Raw genomic sequence first — 19,036 nt, forward strand, 5'->3', positions numbered from 1 at the left:
TATCAGACATCCACGTTAGGGGTGACGAGAGGACAGTTGAATATAACAATTTAGAATGTAGGTGAAAGGCCCAGGCTGGAGATATAAATTTAGATTTATCTTTCAAATGTTACTCCAGACTACCCACGTTGTCATCATAACTTCAGTGTTTTTCTTCTCTGGAAAGTATCTGTCTGGGAAGCTGGCTAGAAAAGTTGGCTGAGACTCAGAGCTACATTTAAGCTCCCAAAGGTTGTGGATCTATAGCTTATTTACTGCTGTATCCCCAGAGTCTAAAACAATATCTGGAATAAAGGAGGAAGATTTGAGGGAGAAAGAGGCATAAAGGAGGACCTTAAGTTTCCACCTTTGAAAAATGGCCATGCAATTTATTGAGATAAGGACCATAGGAGGAGGAGAAGTTGGGGTGGAGAACAGATGAAGAGAATATGGGAGACAATAATTTTGAGATGTCTATGGAGCTCTCAATGGGATATGTCCAAAGGCATCAGATTAGCTGGTCTGGAGCTCAGAAGAAAAGTCCAGATTTAGGAGTCACATGAATGAAAATGATAATACTGGTTGTATATAGTAGATGAGAGCAACCATGAGAAGCATGAGAAAGTGCTATCCTAAATGGGGTGAGGGCTGATATTTTTACCTACTAATCAGGCTCTGGAAAAACTAGAATTACCTATTTGCCCACATCGGATCTGCCATACAGAGCCAAATGCTACATTAGTGAGGAAAGTCCTCTATTGGCTTCTTAAGAACCTCAGTGAGCTATACAAGACAAAGAAGCTATTCTCTGAGGCCCCTGGAAACCTCACCAAATCTGAATGCATTCAGACCAGCTCACGTATCTCTCAAGCCCCAGAACCCTCCAGTGATGCCCCAGTCAGTGGGATTCCAGAACTACTCTAGCCAGCCAGACCTACGCCAGCAATGGAAGAGCAGTGGATCTGGAATCAAAAGACTCAGAGACAGTTTGTTTAGTCCATTAACACCTCTGTAATCTATAGTGAGCACAGACCCTCACTGATTCTTAGTTCTCTTATATGTAAGAAAATACTTGTACCTACTCCACAGGATTTCTGTGGGGATTAAAAGAGATAATCATGCATTATGCCCACTGTTGATGTTGCTGTGGATTGAGGATTTAAGTAGTTCTTCTCATGAGGCTCAGTCTTCTTTGTGATCAATTCACTTTTGCTGCACAATCAAAGAAACATTTTTCCTACTAAGAACAACAGAAGCTAGGAGAAGGGACCCTCTGTCCTGCCCTGCCATTGTAATCTCAGGGAGACCATCATTTACACCCTTATACGTATCCACCTTCATTTAGCAGCCCTGAGTCAGCCGGCCTCCCTGGATCATAGGTCTTGACCAAAGACCAATCAAAGCTATTTCCATTATCAGTGAAGTGACAAATGTGAAACACCAAATTGAAACATCCATTCAATTACCTTTAGTTGACTGTGTTTCTTCTTAGAAACTGCTCACTTGTTAGAGCTCATAGAGGGTGCATAAGATGCCTCTGTGGCCCATCAAGAGGAAACCCAGGAGTCCCAGTAGCTCCTCTTGTAACCTAGAAACCTCAGACACAGGATAAATGCCATCGGAAGCTTAATCCTCAGAAATGACCAAATCCCACTCTTTGTTCCCATCCTCTGAGTGTAAGCTCTTTAAAGTTTCCAGCCAGCAGTTGCCCTAATTCTGACAAAAGGAGGAAGGTGGTCCCAAGGACAGCCCCACAAAAACCTCTGAGGAGTCAGAGTTTCTTGGGAAGGTAACTCACCAAGAACACCCCACCACTTGGTGCCAGGTCACTTCTTCCTTAACACTCCCAATTCTGGCTTCTGACCTGCCTCCAGAATCCAGGACTTTCATCCAAGTTCCAGAGTTGTGGGAGTAGGTCATCAGATCCTCCTCTGATCCTGTAACTCTGACCTGTTCTCCATCTCACATCCACAGTTGCAGAGGCTTTCAGTGCCTCTCGAAGGCAGAATGCCTTCAACAGCTTCAGCTATAAGTTTGGAAAATCCACCTTCCTAAGCCTCCTCAGACCTATTGAATGAGAATCTTTGCAGGTGGGGTCCAGGAATCTGTATCTTAACTTGTTTTCCCTGTGACAGTGATGCAGCTGGTCCAGCACCAGGCTGTGGTCTGGCATTTGAAGATCACTGTAGAACTAGAACAGGTGGGAAAACTACATTATTCACAGAGCCAGTGGTTGTTGCAGAGAACTAAGAGGATGGATACCTATTGTAGGAGCTTCAGATCCAGCTTCCCTACAGTAAATAGGGAAAATGCTACATAGATACTGCTCTTCCCATCTGTGACGGCCAGCCATCCTGTTTACTTCCAAAATAGCCCTAGAGGTGGCAGGCTTCCTGAGAACATTTCATCCAACAGAAATCCTAGAGAGTCATTGGAGTGCCTTCCAGGTTTTGCATGGACCATGGTGGACCAGGATCCCAGAGACCCAGTGTGGCAGCATTAGAGACCATGTGTTAGGTCAGGATTTTGCAAACTTATGGGACCAGAGAACAATTTTAAAATCGTCGTCCTGCACTATTAAGTCTTCAAAGGGCTTTAGGAGATGCAGGTGCACTCAGATCCAAATAAACAGCGAAAATGGGTTCACGAATCAAACAGCTGAAGAAATGTTCAAAATCTTATTCATACAATCTTTTCTTAAAAAAAAAAAGTTAGAAGAAAAAGCACCCAATTAGAAAAACTAAATAATTTATTTTATTAACAACCAAAAAATTACAAATATACTGCCAAGCTGTAGAGGATCAAGCAGGCAGCACATTCTCAGTTAGCAAGTGCAGCCATGTGCTCAAGGAGCTGGGCCTTCCCTATCTTCCTGTCACATCCAGGAATGGCTGTCACTTCTTAAAAGCATTTCATTACATGATAAAAAGAACAATAAAACATATTACCATCTTCCATACTTTTTAACAGATGCATTTTAATGGGAGAAATTCTGCTAGCATTGTTTTTTTCCACAGACCACCTGTTTACAGTGCACTAAAGTTCTGTGGAATGTAGAAATGCAGGGTTAGAGAAGTCCTCTCTGAAGGCTTTGAGCCCAGACCCCTATGACTGATCATACAGTAAGAATGATGGGGGCTGTGGTGAGAGAAGTTTCTGCAGGGCTGGGGCTGGCTCATGGGAGCTGGAGGCAGAGAGAGACCTCACTACAGAGAAGAAAGTACTGGCCCTGTCGCTAATCTCCTCTGTCCATCATGGAGGTTAGTATTCCTGGAGCTTAACCTTCCCGCAGAAAGTCCTGCAGGCTCTGGATGACATGGGCTCTTTAGAGGAGCAATAGAGAAGGGTCCTCTCATACTTGACATTAAGAGGGCAGAGGGAACCAAATAGGCCTGTTGGCTCATCTTGAGAGAGCTCCATGTCCACCAAACAGGGAGCCTTGCTTAGCAGGGACAGCTACTGGGCTGGAGGGAATATAACTGCAAAATACTCAAGAGAACTATTTAAAAGCCAAGGCTGAGCTTGGAGATGAGGGAGAATAGAAGTTTCTTGTATCAGCTCCTCCCCAGCCATCAATCCAAGAAGTGAATCCTAGGCCCAGGCTAATCCTGCAACACATAGGTCCAAGATGATTGCTTCACAAGGGACACGCCTTCCTCACTCCGTTCAAATGGACCCAGAAATAAGGATTCCCAGTTAGGTCTGTAAGCAGCTGCACAACAGACCAGGAGTGTAGCAGCAGTCGCTATCTGCATCTTGCCCATATCCCCCAGGGGCCCAGAGTTTACCTGCAGACACTTTCCTTATATGTTGGCTTCCTGCATCTCTCTCTGGTTACTGCTGTAAATTCTATAGAGTTAGCATTCTTGGAGTCACTCTCAACTGCTGAGGGGCAGGACTGCTAGATAAAACCTCAGTATCCTTATCCTTCAGTGAAACAATTCTGAGCCCTGGTTGCCCACAAGAGTAATCTGATCATAAAAATACTATTGGCTTTCTTCTTTCTATCTTACTTTTTCATCTTCTCTGAGTTTCCTGAAATTAGCTCTCAAATAAACTACTTGCACCCGAATGTTTATCTCAGGGGGCCACGTAAAATCACCGGGCAATAGATGGAAAGAGAGAGACCACTTTGATCAAGGGACCAAATGCCAGAGCTCTCTCCTGGTTTGAAAGTCTTGGGAGAAGGACTGGGCCCTTGTACCTACACTACATCACTACAAATTCCCACCTGTGAGCATAGTCTCACCCCCACCCCCCACCCCCCCCCCAGCTCTGAGAACAAACATGTCCTTGGCCAAAGGGATTTATGGTGGCCCAGCAGAATTATCATGGGCACTTGGCGTCAAGTCAGCCTTGTGGCTGAGCCAGCTTTGACTTCAAGCTCCAGTTACAGCACCTATAATTCTGGTTTAGTCCTATGCTCAGTTCTAAACATTGCATTCCAGTCACAGGGAGTCCTTGTGTTGTTCCTCTGTAACTGAGTCCTGGGACTCAAATTTGATTCCAACATATGAGCAGCTCTTCTCCTCTGGACAAAGAAGAGAAAGTTAACTTAGCTCTTGTTCCTCAGAAGGAAAGAATTAAAGACACTGATTGGATTCAATCAAGTCAACAGTGTTTGAGCGACCATTGCATAAAAACATCATTTAATCAGGACATGGGCACACAGCATATACAAGTTCTGAGATAGAAGACAGATGTTTAATCCTGTAAACTAGGTAAACTTTGAAAAGTTCCCTAAGAGATAGACCAAGGACAAATGGTCAGAAGGCAGAGAAATAGGAAGGATGCAGAGTAAGTTTCCAGGAGAAAGTCATGGAGGGCATTAGGAACAGGGGTGGTATCAGAGGGGTGAGGGCTTCTCTGTGGACCACAGTACACAGGAGAACTGGTGACAGCAAGCCGAGTCTCTGGCATAGCAGTAACGGATTCAATAGCTGTCCCTGCCACCATCTGCTCGACTTTGGGGTGTACTAGTCTAAAAAAGTCATTAGACTCAATAATCTCTTTGGTTCCTTATATTTCTACGATTGGATTTGTGATTTTTGCTGCGCTTTTCCTGACAAAATGTTCTTTAGTTTTTCAGTTTCTGAAAACTTTGCAGTTACCACTATTCATTTGACAAATATCTATTAAGTGTCTACTAAATGCCAGGCAGGCACTGTATCAGCGCCTGGAGAATCAACACTGAACAGGACAGATGTGTTCCCGGCTCTCCCTGAGCTTACAATCTAGTGAGAGAAATAGAGAAGCAAATAGCAGGTACAAATCAGAGGTTTATGGGGGGAAATGCAGTGAATTATGGGAGCATGAAATTATAATCCTAACGCAGACTTCACATAGGGTCAGAAATGGAGGATTTAAAGAATGAGAAGGGGTTAGTCAGGCAAAGCAAGGTGAGACAATAATTTCAGGCAAAGGAAATTGGACCTGAAAATGCCTTAAGATGAAAAAGAATGGGTCATATTCAAGGGGAAACTAATAAAAATGATATGGCTGGCAATGACAGTACTGAAGAGGTAAGCACACAGTTTGGGTTGTCTTGAGTGCTGTGGGGCACTTTAGAAGGATTTTAAGTAAGGATATAATGTAACCAGATTTGCATTTTAGAAACATCATTTGGTTATAGTTGGGGGATAGGTTAGAAAGGACTTAAGGGAAAGCAAAAGGACAAATACGAAGTCAGTGAGATGACAGAGACTGGACTACTGGTATGAAGGCGAGGTTAAACAGACATGGAGAGAAGATACTAAGGAGATGGAATCAATAGCACTGAATGTCTGATTGGATGTGGGCATGAAATAGAAAGGACATAACTATGATACTCAAGCTTTGGGCAGGCACAGAAATAGGCTCTTTGGGCCCATTCACAGAGGGAGAGAGCCTTAGAGGACAGGCAGGTATTAGAAAGGGGTGGAGAGATGATAGTGAGTTCAGTTTGGGGCATGTTGAGTTTGAAGTGCCCATTAGACATTCAAGTGGAGACGCCAAATTAGGGTCGGAGCCCCAAGGACATAGTGAGATCTGGAGATAAATACTCAAGAGTAATCTACATATAGATGAGAATTGAAACCACAGGAATAGATGAGATGCTCTGAGGAGACTGTATCAGACAGACCCAGGAGTGGGTACCTGTCCTGCCACTTATTAGTAATGTGATCTTGGAAAAGTTAACCTTGCCACCCTGGTTTCTCATCTAAATATTAGAGATAATACCTCGTAGGGTACAGTGATGATTAACGTTATAATGCGTGCAGATTGCTTAGTCGAGAGTCTGGAACACAGTGGAATCTCTGTAAAAGCTAGTGTTATCAGTGCTGTTGATGTTATTACTATTGTCATTACTCAAAAATTTAAAAAGCACAACATAGAGCCCCAAGATTCACAATCATGTATGGGAGAAACTGAGGAAGAACAGATTGAGAAGGTGCAGACAGAAACTTAGGAAAACCAAGAGAATATGCCACAGCAGTTGAGGAGAGACCATGTTTCAAGGAGGGAGTGATCAAAATGGCCATTAGAACCATCAAGATAATAACTGAAAAGGTTCCTCTGAATTTAGCCATAAGAAGATTTATGGTGTCCTTGCAAGGAGGCATTTTGGTGAGGTAGTGGACACAGAAGCCCAGCTGCTAGGACTGAAGAGTGACCAGAGACAGTGAGTGGAAGTGAGTCCTTTATGAAACTCAGCAGAGAATGTGAGGAGAGAGGAAGATCTGGATGACCTGCGTATCAAGTAAAGTTTTTAAAGTTGAAGGAGACTTGAGAATCCCTAAATGCGGATAGAAAGGAGCCAGTAGACAAGTAGGGAGAGAGAAATGAGGTAGTGAGGCATTAAGATCCAAAGCAGAAGGAAAAGCTTGGCCTTAACCAAGACGAAGGAAGATATCCTCCCTGTTGTGATAGGAGGGAGGGAAGGATGGAGGGCGTAGATGCAGGTAGGTTGGAGATTTGGGGGTATGCAATTGAAAGAATACTGTTTTCTTCATGAAGTAGGAAACATGGTCACTGTCTTACTGCAAAGGGAAATAGAGAATAGCCAGAAAAGATGAAGGGTATGTGAACAATCAGACTAGAATAAACTGCTGCCTGCGGAAACCACATGGTTCCCAAGAGGCATTGATGTTCTCCATCACCCCTCAGCATTCCAGATTCAGAGAAACCAGAATTAGACTCATCTAGATTGACTTAGACTTGGAATTTAGGATCAGGATGAGAGAGCGGTCAAAATGGCAGACCACAAGATCTGATCTTAATATGGAGAGAAGTGTTCAGCCATGGACAAAGAGAAAGCAGCCTGGGGGTCCAAATGAAGCTCAGAGAGGGGAAGAAATGTTGAAAATGTCAATAAATAAAAGGTTGTGGTCAGAAAGTAGGATGAGACTCAAGATAAAGTAGGACATGAGCTGAAGTCTTTGATGGATGCAGGAGAGCGCCTGTTGTTCAGTGGTCATGGGAAAGAGGGAAGAGGGCAGTATGACTAAATCTGGTGGTGGAGATGGTGGTGTTACAAAAAGACACAGGAGAAATGACTTAGAAGCTCATGGAGAGCATAGACACACCCTAGCCTGAAGTACCTGCAGTAGGATGGAATAAACAGCCTCCCCTAAAAGTGCTGAGGAGCAGTGGGGTCTTGGGGGAGCTCAGCTTGAGTCAAGGAAGGAACTGGAGAGGGGGGTGCTGGAGCTCTTCTAGAAAGGTGGGAGGGACGGGATGGAGAGGGCCAGTGGGCAGGCTGTTACCTCTCTGTGGTTATGTCCATTGTCATAAAAGTATAAATTCTCCTTGAAGAAGAATGAGAAGATGGAATTCCCCTTTGGGTCCCTGGGAACTAACAACTTCCGTCGATTCACTCCGGAGTCCCTGGCGGAGACTGAAAAGCGAATTGCTGCCAAGCAGGCAGCAGAGAAAGCCAAGGATAAGCACAGGGAGCAGAAGGACCCAGAAGAGAAGCCTCGGCCCCAGCTAGACTTGAAAGCCTGCAACAAGCTGCCCAAGTTCTATGGTGAGCTCCCGCCAGAGCTGGTTGGGGAGCCGCTGGAGGATCTGGACCCCTTCTACAGCACACACCGGGTAAGGGCTACTGGCTGGAAGAGCTTTTCTCAGTTCTGAGAGAGGAAACCTCTATCCCACCCAGCCCAGGGAGTCCCCCTGCACCCTGGGTGATGTGGTTGTCAGCTAGACTCATTAATGAAAAATATCTCTAACTCACCTCCTTGACGCTCTGTTTGAATCTTTATAGTATTTATGGTAGAGGCTAATTAAACCTAAATCCTCCAAAGCAGTGACAACTGGTGTGGAGTTTTCAGAGGAAGTGTGCTGTTCCCTTGGATGAGCTCTGGCCTAGGATGTCCAGAGGTGTGGGCTCTCTTTGCAAGTGGAGAGCAGAGATCTTGGTGTCAGGGTGGGAGGTAGACAGAAGAGAAGGGGATCAGAAGAACAGAAATCAGGATGATTTAAACTAGTGGTCCTCAAAGTACGATCTTGGAAGCCCCAGGGTTCCCAAAATCCTTTCACTGGGTTCAAGAGGTCAAAAGTATTTTATAGCAATACTTAGATGTCATTTGTCTTTTTCACTCATACTCTTTTGTGAACATACAATAGTGAATGTAGAGGCTATTGATGGGGGATGACATCCTCAGTCTAACAGCTACTAAAAGGTATGCTTGTATATTCTTGTTTTAAAATCTCCTATGTTTTAAATTTCTAATATTATATATACATATGTAAATATACACACATGCACATGCAAACACACACATATGGTATAAGCAAAAGGGTATGAACATTAACCAAAGCTTTTTGGGGTCCTCAATAATTTTTGAAAGTATAAAAGGGTCCTGAAATTTAAAAGTTTGAGGACCACTAGTCTAAACAAGAGCTGTTTTGTGACAATTACCCTGTTGGTATTGCATCTTAGATGTTCTCACAGCCAAAGAAACGGTGTGTGCATGTCTGGGAGTTGGGAGGGGCAGGAATCAGCCATCTGAAATACGGTTTTTAGAGAAAATAAAAAGCACAGCAACGTCCTTCTCCCTCCTCTCGCCTGACAAAACTCTCACCCTCCCAGGAGGAACCAGTAGAGGGTTTAAAAGGGGAGACCAGGAGGTGAAGAGCAGAAGGAACATTACAGAGCCGGGGATGGTCCACTAATCAGAAGAGGAATCCATACAACCAGAACTCCATCCTCCTGCTACCAGAATCCTCACCCTGGGCATGATGCATCTTACCAGCCCTAGGGTCAGCTGCCTGTCCATCGGGCACTCTCAGTGGGCTCATCTGGATGCACAGTCAGCCACAGACCCTGGGGTCTTGCTAGGAGGGTGAGGATATGATCCTCCCTAACTCTCTGCCGGTCCATTTGGCTCTTATTGACCTGAGATGATACCACTCACGCTCAAAAACAAGGTTGTGTGAGGATGTGTGTTTCTCACTGGAGGTCCACCTTCTCTTTTGTTTTGTTTTAGACATTTATGGTGCTGAACAAAGGGAGGACCATTTCCCGGTTTAGTGCCACTCGGGCCCTGTGGTTATTCAGTCCTTTCAACCTGATCAGAAGAACAGCCATCAAAGTGTCTGTCCACTCATATCCTTTGCACGGTTGCTTCTTCCACATGTTAGAATCAAGCCTTGCCCATGTGTCCAGTGCCTTCTTCATAGGTTAGTGGTAGAGCCTTCCTCCAACTGAATCCTGAAAAAAGGGATCACTAAATTGAAAAAAGTGTTTGTGGTTTTAATGTGGCCAACATCCCAAAACAGTCCCAAGACAGAAAAGGTGTTCATGCAACCCACAGTGGGTTTAGGTTCATCTAGACTAGACTGGAAACACCTGTGCATGCATAACTTGAAAAATGTCCTCTTTATGAGGGGAGCTTTGCTGAAGCACTCAGGCACATTCTTACCATATGTGGCCTGCTCTTCCCAAAACATCGTAACTGGTAAAGGGGCCCCAAGTCTTCTTTGGGCAGATGAGACAGGTATGGGTTGTTACTCTGTGCCATAGCCATCCTGGGGAGTGGCTGCTTATTTGGCAAAAGAGCAGCATCTCCCAGAGGACAAAGAAAACAGACCTTGATGGGCAGAGCATAGGTTGTCCCAACAGGATCACATCGGTCATGGCGCACTGCCAATGTCACAAGTTACCCCAAAACTACTAGCAGGTTAAAAATGTCAACAGTCCGAGGCTCACATCGTTGGGGAATGTAGTAATGATTAGAGACACATTGGTCAAATGTCTGTATTATATTAGTTGCTTTAGGTAGCTTCAGAAGCTGCCTTCAGTTTTTGTTTTTGTTTTCTTTCAAGGCAAGCCAAAGTAGGACAAAAAAAGAGACTTTGGCTTGGTTTCCAAGGATCTTCCTTGATGACTGCCCAAACTGGAAATTCCTAATGACAAATTCAGCCCTGGCTTCCAGGAGGTTGATTTGCAAGAACAGCCTTGCCTCAGCTGCCTGGCAGATGGGAGCCAGCCTCTCCCTAGGAGGCTCCAGTAAAAGGAGCCCTCTCCCCCGACACTGGGGCAGCTTATCGGATAGCTGGACAGCACTCAGTGAGCTGTAGCCCTGCCACTGGGTCATCTCAACATGAAATGCTTGTTGTAGTTGCACTACATTTTCTCTTTACATGTTTTATCTTTATGGCCAACCAGTTGGAATTCTATTTTCTTATTTCAGTCTTGGATTTTCTGATTCTATAGAAGGATATTTAATGATAATAGTGGGCAACCATTTGCTGACTACCTCCTGAGCATCAACAGTGTCATAGGTACAGAAACCCTTGAAGAAGGGATTAGCATTCCCACTTTACAGATGATGAAACTGACGCTCAGAGGCATCCAATAAATTGTCCAAGGTCACAAAGCCAGTTAGGAGGTCAAGCCTGTATCCTGCTTAGAGCAGTGTCAGCAGTAAGGGAGTAGACAGTTAATGGAAATGAATTAGGGTAACTTATTCTCTCAGTATGTCATCTCTACTTGGGTGTTTTAAAAATATACGTGTATACACAATTACATAAAATTGCAAATAAAGAAAAACAGCAAATACACAAATTCCTCTCTGTGCCTCCAAGTTGAACAATATCTAGATAAGTCAGAAACAGCTAATTAGAAATAAAATTCCTTTAAAGAATCAAGTGACCAGTGAATATTCTTTTCGTCTTGAGATTTGATGAGTAAATAATTGCCTGTTCAAGTTCCCGCTGGACAGAAAAGCTGTTGAGGGTCTTCTTCTCACAAAAGTCTGCATTTATATATTTGAATCTCATGAACTTGGTAGCTCCAGCCCCAAAGATATTCTTCAAGGTATGGAATTTTCAATGTCTTATTATTAACATTTCACCAAAATTATAATTCTAATCAAATTTGCTATGAATGTTTTCACAAGTAATATTATACATAATATATCATATTACTTTTAAAGGTTTGTGGAGTTGGAGATATGATTTTAATTTAATCCTTGGGTTAACATTTTCCCCCCATGTGAACAAATTTCTTAATTTAATTGCAAGTCAATCGGAAAATGTGGTTTAATTAGTAGAATTTCTCTTTTCAAAATAGATGTGTTCCTAAGTAACTGTAAAACAGGGCACATTAAAGGCATTTAGAGAAAACTAAAATAGATTTAAATACTTCGGCTCGAATTGAAATTATGAAAGATGAGTGGTTTACACTCTCTATAGGTCAAGTTTATCTTCAGGCTTCGTTTTTCTTTAGGAAGTAATTGTTAAGTAATTTCCCAGATAGTCCTGAGAAAAATGTCTAATGGAAGAAATTTGTCTTTGGATTTTCCCCACCAACATTTCTTCCTATCTCTTTACCTCCTTCCACTCACCTTCCTTTTCAATGTCTCTTTCCCCTTCTGGTAATCCCTTTGCCCAATCTCTCCTCCAAGATTCTCCTCTCTGGCTGTTCAGAGTTCTCCACTGCAGCCTAATCCTATTTGGAATTTTCTTTTTGAGCCAGTACTTCACTTCCCTGTGTTGCCTCCACCATTCCTGGCCGGAAGTCCATTTCCTCAGTGTGACTGATCTCAGCTAAGTTAGGAAAACAATCTGACTCAATGAATGCCCGCGAAAGCTGATAGCTCCCTCTTCATCTGTAACTCCTAGGAGTATTCTGTCTTTTAGGATAAAAGAGATATTTGCTGGATGAAATGTCAGGCCATATTGTATAATGAAATGAAAGCCTCTGGTCAGAAGGACATTTTGGAAAACGGATTCTGTTTCCTTCCGTCTTACTCAGGGTTCTATTATCAGACGATCTGAGTTCACATCTCAGCACTGTGGTGGACTAGCTGTATGACCTTGGAAAAATTATTTAAGCTTTGTCAGCCTGTTGTCTTAGCTTCAAGATGTGGATAATAATATCCACCTGCAGGTTGGTTGCATTAGAAATAATGTGGATGAAGTACTCAGCCCAGGGGAGGCACTCGGCAAATGTTAGTGGTTATTGTGTGTCAAGACCATAAAGCTGATCCTAGCTGAGAGTTACGAATTTAATCATTCAGCGTCAAGGTGATCATAGATGACATCAAGGAAACATGGTGACTCTTAGCTTTTCCTTAACACAGGCCTTCTCAGGTGGTTCAGTTTATTTATCATGGTCACGATTGTGATCAATTGTGTGTTCATGACCCAAACTGAATTTCCAGAGAGACTCGAGTGAGTAGATTTGCTGTCATTTTTGTGCCTTCTCTTTTTGCCCTCTTCTTCCCTTTCCTTACTTGGTGGCTTTTTTCTTTTATTTATCCTCCTGGGTCTCGTCTGGGTAATATGGAATCCTACTGTCTGTCTGACTTTGTAATGGTTAGATATCTTCTTCTCTGGGGACTTTGTTTCATAAACATATATATTATTTGCAGCTTTGAAGAGCTATAGATTAGTGGTTCTCAACCTTGGTTGTGCATTGGAATCCCCCTGGGGAGATTTTTTTAAGTATTGATGCTTGGGTCTCAGTCCCAGAGGGTCTGATTTCATTGGTCTGGGGTGGCCTGGGAAGATGAGCCCCTCCTGCCACACACACATTCACCTACTAGGCGCACACATGACTGATGTTTAGGGAAGAGAGGCAGGAGCAAAACTGAAACAGAATTGAGAACAAATGGTTCTGGAACATATTCAGAAAATAACCCATGAATGAAGCTGTTTAAGTTGTCATGGCCCGTATACTTCAAAGTGACCTTAATATTTCTGAGATTATTCTATCTCCTTGGTTAACAGATGGAATCTCTGTAGTTTCAGATTGTGGGGCCTCTCTAAAAACATCTGCACCAACACGTGTGGAAGCGGTTTCCCCCCAGCACAAGCCTGACACACCTTCAGTGTAACAACAAGAGCTCTGTAGAGCTTTTTCTTTTTTCAATTTTTCAATTTCTTTTGCTGGCTATAACATTAATACATGCACCATAGAAAGTATGTTTCATTTCTATTAATAAATTAAAGACTAAAAATCATACGGCCAACTTGATGCTGAAAAATCATTTGATAAAGTTTAATACCTGTTCATGATTAAAAACTCTTAGAAGAAGTAACAGAAGGGAATTGCTGTACTCTGATAAAGGGAAACCACCTTAAAGAAAGTAGCAAACTTCGTACTTACTTGTGAAACATGGCAGGCTTTCTCTTTGAGATAAGAAGAAAAAAAAGCAAAGATGTCTGTTTCATCAGTTCTATTCAGCTTCGTAAAGGAGATCCTAGCCAGTGTAGTAAGGCAAGAAAAAGAAATAAAAGGTGTAAGAAGAAAAAAGAAGTACCAAAGACGTCATGATTTACAGGTAATATGATTGTATGCATAAAATAGCTGATATAATCTAGAGATAAGCTATCAGAATTGATAAGAGAGTATAGCAAGGTAGCTGGGTCCAAATTAATATACATAAATCAATTATGTATATATACATATATACTCACAATAAGCAGAAAATAAAGCAATTTTTAAAAATACCATTTACACTGTCATTTTAAAATAGCAAATATCTAGACATAAGATTATCAAAATATGAATAAGATCTTTACAAAGAAAATTATAAACAATATTGAGTAATATTACAGACAATCCAATAAATGGAGCTATATATTATATCCCTGGATTCAAAGTCACAATATTGTAAGACTCCCCAAAAAAGTAATAAATTTAATGTGATCCCAATCAAAATCCCAACAGGCCCTTTTTTAATTACTTGACAAACTGATTCTAAGATTTATATGAAAATTCAAAGAGCAAATTATAGCCAAGACATTTTTGAGGATGAAAAGTAAGGTGGGAGAAGAGAACTCACTCTACCGAATATCAAGATTTACTACAAAGCTCTAAATAGAAACTGCACGCCATTGGAGTAAGATTAGTCAGAAGAGCGGAACAGAATAGGTGGCCCATAAACAGGCCAACGCACATACAGACATTGAATTTGTGGCACAGGTGGTTCTGTGGGACAGTGGGGAAAGGAAAGTTTTCAATGAATGATGCTGAAGAATTAAGAATCCCAATAGATGGGGCCAGCCCCGTGGCAGAGTGATTAAGTTGACACACTCTGCTTCAGTGGCCCAGGGTGTCATGGGTTCAGATCCTGGGCACAGACATGGCACCATTCATCAGGCCATGCTGAGGTGGCATCCCACATGCCACAACTAGAAGGACCCACAACTAAAATATGCAACTATGTACTGGGGGGCTTTGGGGAGAAAAACGAAAAATAAAATCTTAAAAAAAAAAAAGAATCCCAAAAGAAAAATTACATTGAATCACATGGTATATAAAGAAGATGATATAACAAATAAAGTAAATAGATTTGAGAAAAGTATGAACACACAATACTATTTATTTCTAAAATGTTTTTATAATGTTTGTACTTTTGATTTAAGAGAAAAGTGTTTTTTCTGTTCATTTTTTTAAATTTGCGCTTTTTAATAAAACATTTTTGAATTGTAGTAAAATACAAAAAAAGAAAAATTACAATGAAGACTCAACTTTACACCAAACACAAGAATCAAGTCTAGGTGGATTAGGATCTAAATTTCTTGGTGAAAGACAAAGACATAAAGCTTTTAGAAGGAAAAACACACACCCACACACACAGAGAAGAATATCTTCGCGACTTCAGGTTCGGGAAAGATTTATTACATATGACACAGAAGAACTAACCACAGAGGAAAAAACTCGACACATTGTAGTACACCAGAATTAAGAATATCTGTTCATCAAAAGACAACTTTACGAGCCTGAAAAAGCAAGCCTCCTGAGTGGAAGATATTTGCAACACATAGACCTAAAAAGTGTTTATACCCAGAATAATGAGCCCCTACAAATCAGTTAGAAATATGTCAGAGCAACCAATTTTAAAATGAGCAAAAAATTTAAATGGATATTTCACAAAAGTAGAAATCTAAATGATCAATAAACATATGAAAATATTCTTAGCTTTTTTCTTGATCAAGGAAATATGAATTAAAATCACACTGAGGGATTATCGTATACTCACCAGATGAGGAAAATTTTAAATTGTGACAATGCCAAGTATTGAGAATGACATGGAGCAACAGAAACTCATGTACTGCTGGTGGGAATATGAACTTGTGCCACCTTTTTGTAAAGCAGTGGGTGTTACCAAATATAGGTGAGGACACAGAGACTGTGACCCTCTAATTATCCTCTTATGTGTCATTGTACATACATTCAACAGAAATATGCACTTGTGGACACCAGCATATAGCTACAAGGAAGTTTATGAACATTGCCCCTAAAAGGAAAAAATTGGAAACAACCCAGATGTCTATAAATTTTCGAGTACATTAAATATCTCAGTTATATCCTTAAAATGGGATAATGTACAGCAAGGAAAATGAATAAACTATAGCTCCACACAAGAAGGATGAGTCTTAAGAGAATATAATATTGAACAAAAATGCCAGACACAAAACATTACATAAGTATGATTCCATTTATACAAAATTCAGAAACAAGCAAAACTTAACTATTTTGTTTAGGGATGTATACTTACAAGATAAAAATATAAATAAAAAGGGCAAGAAAAAAATACCCAAAATTAGGATAGTAGTGACCTCTAGGGCTTGTGGGGTGCTCATAATATTCCATGGTGTGAGTATTTGTCACATAGCTGCTATGGACCGAATTGTGTCCCCCTAAAATTCATATGTTGAAGCCCTAAACCTCCATGTAACTATATTGAAGAGGCCTTCAAGGAGATAATGAAGGTTAAATGAGGTCATAACACATGCATGTTGGATATCATAACAAAAAGCTTAAAAACAAAGTAATTTTAAAAATAAATGACCACTGCATAAAATGAATAATACTAAAAAGTATAAATCAGAAGATAATAACTACGCATAGATCACTGTTAGCATTTTAGCTTATTGTTCTTTTCCCTCTTTTTATACCATAACTGAGATCATATAGCATGTAAAATTTCTATCCTTCTTTTGAACTTTTAATGCAAAGCATTTTCTCTCAAAAGTAAGAGTTATTTGGGGAGTCTGGTTAAATATGGAAGATAGCGCGAATACATCTTACCCCAACCCTCTCCAAATGCCAGTAAAATGACAGCATGGGAATAAGAACAGCATAAATATGCAAGAACAAAGAGAAGGAGAGAGGAAAGCACAGAGGACAAAAGATGTCAAAACAACCTCAGAAGACGGAAAGTGGGCGGAGGACTGGCAAATGACTCAGCAGATCAGGGCTTGTTAAACTACAGTGCCGGCAGAGAGGGATAAAAAGGAGGATCGAGGCATCTTATCCCCTAAAACTGCAGAGGCTCTGAAAGTGTTGACAAGATACACACAGCAAACACTGGGAGTAGAAAGAGGAAGGAACACAAGAGCAGAGAACATTCACTTATTGCTGCTTCTAATAATAGCAAGAAGTTAAAGAGTATTCTTTACAGTTAATAAATCAAGGAGAGAAAAATAATTACATTTAACAGTACAAAGGTAAGCACAAAAAAGATATTGTTAAATACAATCAGGTGATGATCAAACAGAGGAGAAAGGAAAGAGAATTGCCAAATGGAAATGAGATATTGTTTAAAGAGATAGCGTACTAAGGGCAAGGTATTACATGGCTTTAGTTATAAATATAAACTTGTACTTATAAAGGCAACCACCAGAACTGAAATAAAAACTCTTCTAAATTCAGAATCATACACAAAAAAATAAAGCAAATGAAACATACCAGTCAACAAAATATTTAAAATACTGTTAAATACATAACACAAAGTAATATAAGCAAACTAAGATCAAACAAATCTGTCATGTCAATAAATATAAATGTTTTGAATGATCTGTTTCAAAAAAAATTCATACTGTATAACAAAGAATATCCAACTCTATGTTGAATAAAAATACACTGCTCAAAGCCATACGGAAAGGTCAAAATTAAAGAGCAGGAAGAGATATAAGCAAAGACAGAAAGCGAGCAGGGGGCATGATCTTAATAACACAGAAGGTGGAATTTAGGCCAAAAATCATTAAACTGGACAAAAATGATACTTTGTAATGCTAAATAAACCATAACAGTAATGTATATCTTTGTAACAAATAATGTGGCAACAGTATTCATAAAGCAAAAATTATAAAAGTATAAGGGTAAACAGACAAAAACACTGTAGTGCTAGGAAAGTGTGATTAATTTCTGTCAGCCTGTGGCAGATCAAATGTATAAAAAACCATGTAAAAATATAGATGACTTGGGAATGTAGTTAATAAGATAGATCTGGTTAATATATATCAAACTATATTCCCAGAAAAATAGAGAATATACTGCCTTTCAAATGATCATACAAACTGACCAAATATTAAACCACAGCAAAAACCTGCATAAGCTCCAAAAAGTAGAAATGAGAAAGAAAACATTCTCAGATCACACTGCAGTAAAATTAGAAAATAGTAACAAAATCGGGGGAAAAAAGAGAGGCATTCCCATTTGGCAATTTTAAAAACCTCCCTTAACTTTTAGATGAAAGAAAACCTACAAACTAAAATTATAGAGTTTCCAGGGAAGAAAATAAAAAACACTTTAATCAGAACATATAGGGTGCAGTTAAAGACGTGCTCAGGGGATAATCCACAGCATTGAAGGATTGTATATTTATATCAGTAAAAAATGAAAAGAATTATTTAAGTACCTAACATAAAACTAGGAAAAGAACAATAAAATAAATGAAAAGAAAACAGAAAGAAAAAATAATTTAAAAGAAAAAATTAGTTAGAAAAACAGCAGAATTAATAAACCCAAAAGCTGTTGTAGAAAATAACACAAGACTTTTATACAGAAAAACGACAGTATAAAGTATTTTGACAATGACAAAACACTATTGAGAGAAATTTTCAAGTCTCTAACTAAATTTAAAGATATCTCATATGAACGGATTAGAAGACTCGCTATTGAAATGTCTGGGCTGCCTAAATGAATCTGTATATCCAGCAAAATCCCAACAAAAATCCCAGCAGCGCATGTTTTGTAGAAATTGACTGAACAGATTTTACTTACACGGATGATGCAAAGTTTATTTAACTGTTATCCTACCGATAGGCTTCTATGTTGATCATAATCAACACAATCCTCTTCTTTTGCCATCATGATTCTTTGGTGAATATCCTTACACACATATCTCTGTACACATAACGTGGGGAAATGTGAGGGATGAATTCCTTGAAGAGGCATTGTGGCTCAAAGGGACATACAATTTTAGTTTTTGAGATATTGCCAAATTCTTTTCCAAAGTTGTACCAATTTTCATTCCTACTAATTATTAAACTCATTCTTTGTCAGATTTTTGTGTTAACTAAATTGTTGACAAATTTCCTTGATAAACACACTTTGAAAAAATATAAAAGATAAAAATCTACCTATTTGGGTCTAGCCGTAGAAATCTCAATGACGAGTATTGGATGCTGTTCAGCATCCTCAGCTTCATAAAAATTATCAAACTCTAGATTTTATTTTTGAAATGTGAACTGACAGCAGTCCTTAGTTGTTTACTATGTTGTTGAGAGCCCAGGGGAAAAGAGTAAATATCCTTAGGATACACTGGGACTATAA

General features: G+C 40.2%; 1 protein-coding gene across 7 annotated transcripts in view; it reads left to right on the forward strand.

The window, feature by feature from the left end:
* SCN10A (sodium voltage-gated channel alpha subunit 10) overlaps positions 1-19,036 on the forward strand; it is a 110,488-nt gene that overhangs the window by 11,863 nt on the left and 79,589 nt on the right. For 5 of the 7 annotated variants that reach the window (XM_070577222.1, XM_070577228.1, XM_070577225.1 and 2 more), the window contains exons 3-5: positions 7,774-8,055; positions 9,450-9,568; positions 12,559-12,639. In XM_070577222.1, the coding sequence (XP_070433323.1) occupies positions 7,786-8,055; positions 9,450-9,568; positions 12,559-12,639 (470 nt within the window). In that variant the 5' untranslated portion in view covers positions 7,774-7,785. Of the gene's footprint in view, positions 1-7,773; positions 8,056-9,449; positions 9,643-12,558; positions 12,640-19,036 lie in introns of those variants that run through there. The other 2 variants (XM_070577224.1, XM_070577229.1) reach the window with 2 other exon arrangements.

Source organism: Equus przewalskii, chromosome 15 (genome assembly GCF_037783145.1).
Source record: "Equus przewalskii isolate Varuska chromosome 15, EquPr2, whole genome shotgun sequence".
In the NCBI taxonomy this organism is placed as follows: Eukaryota; Metazoa; Chordata; class Mammalia; order Perissodactyla; family Equidae; genus Equus; species Equus przewalskii.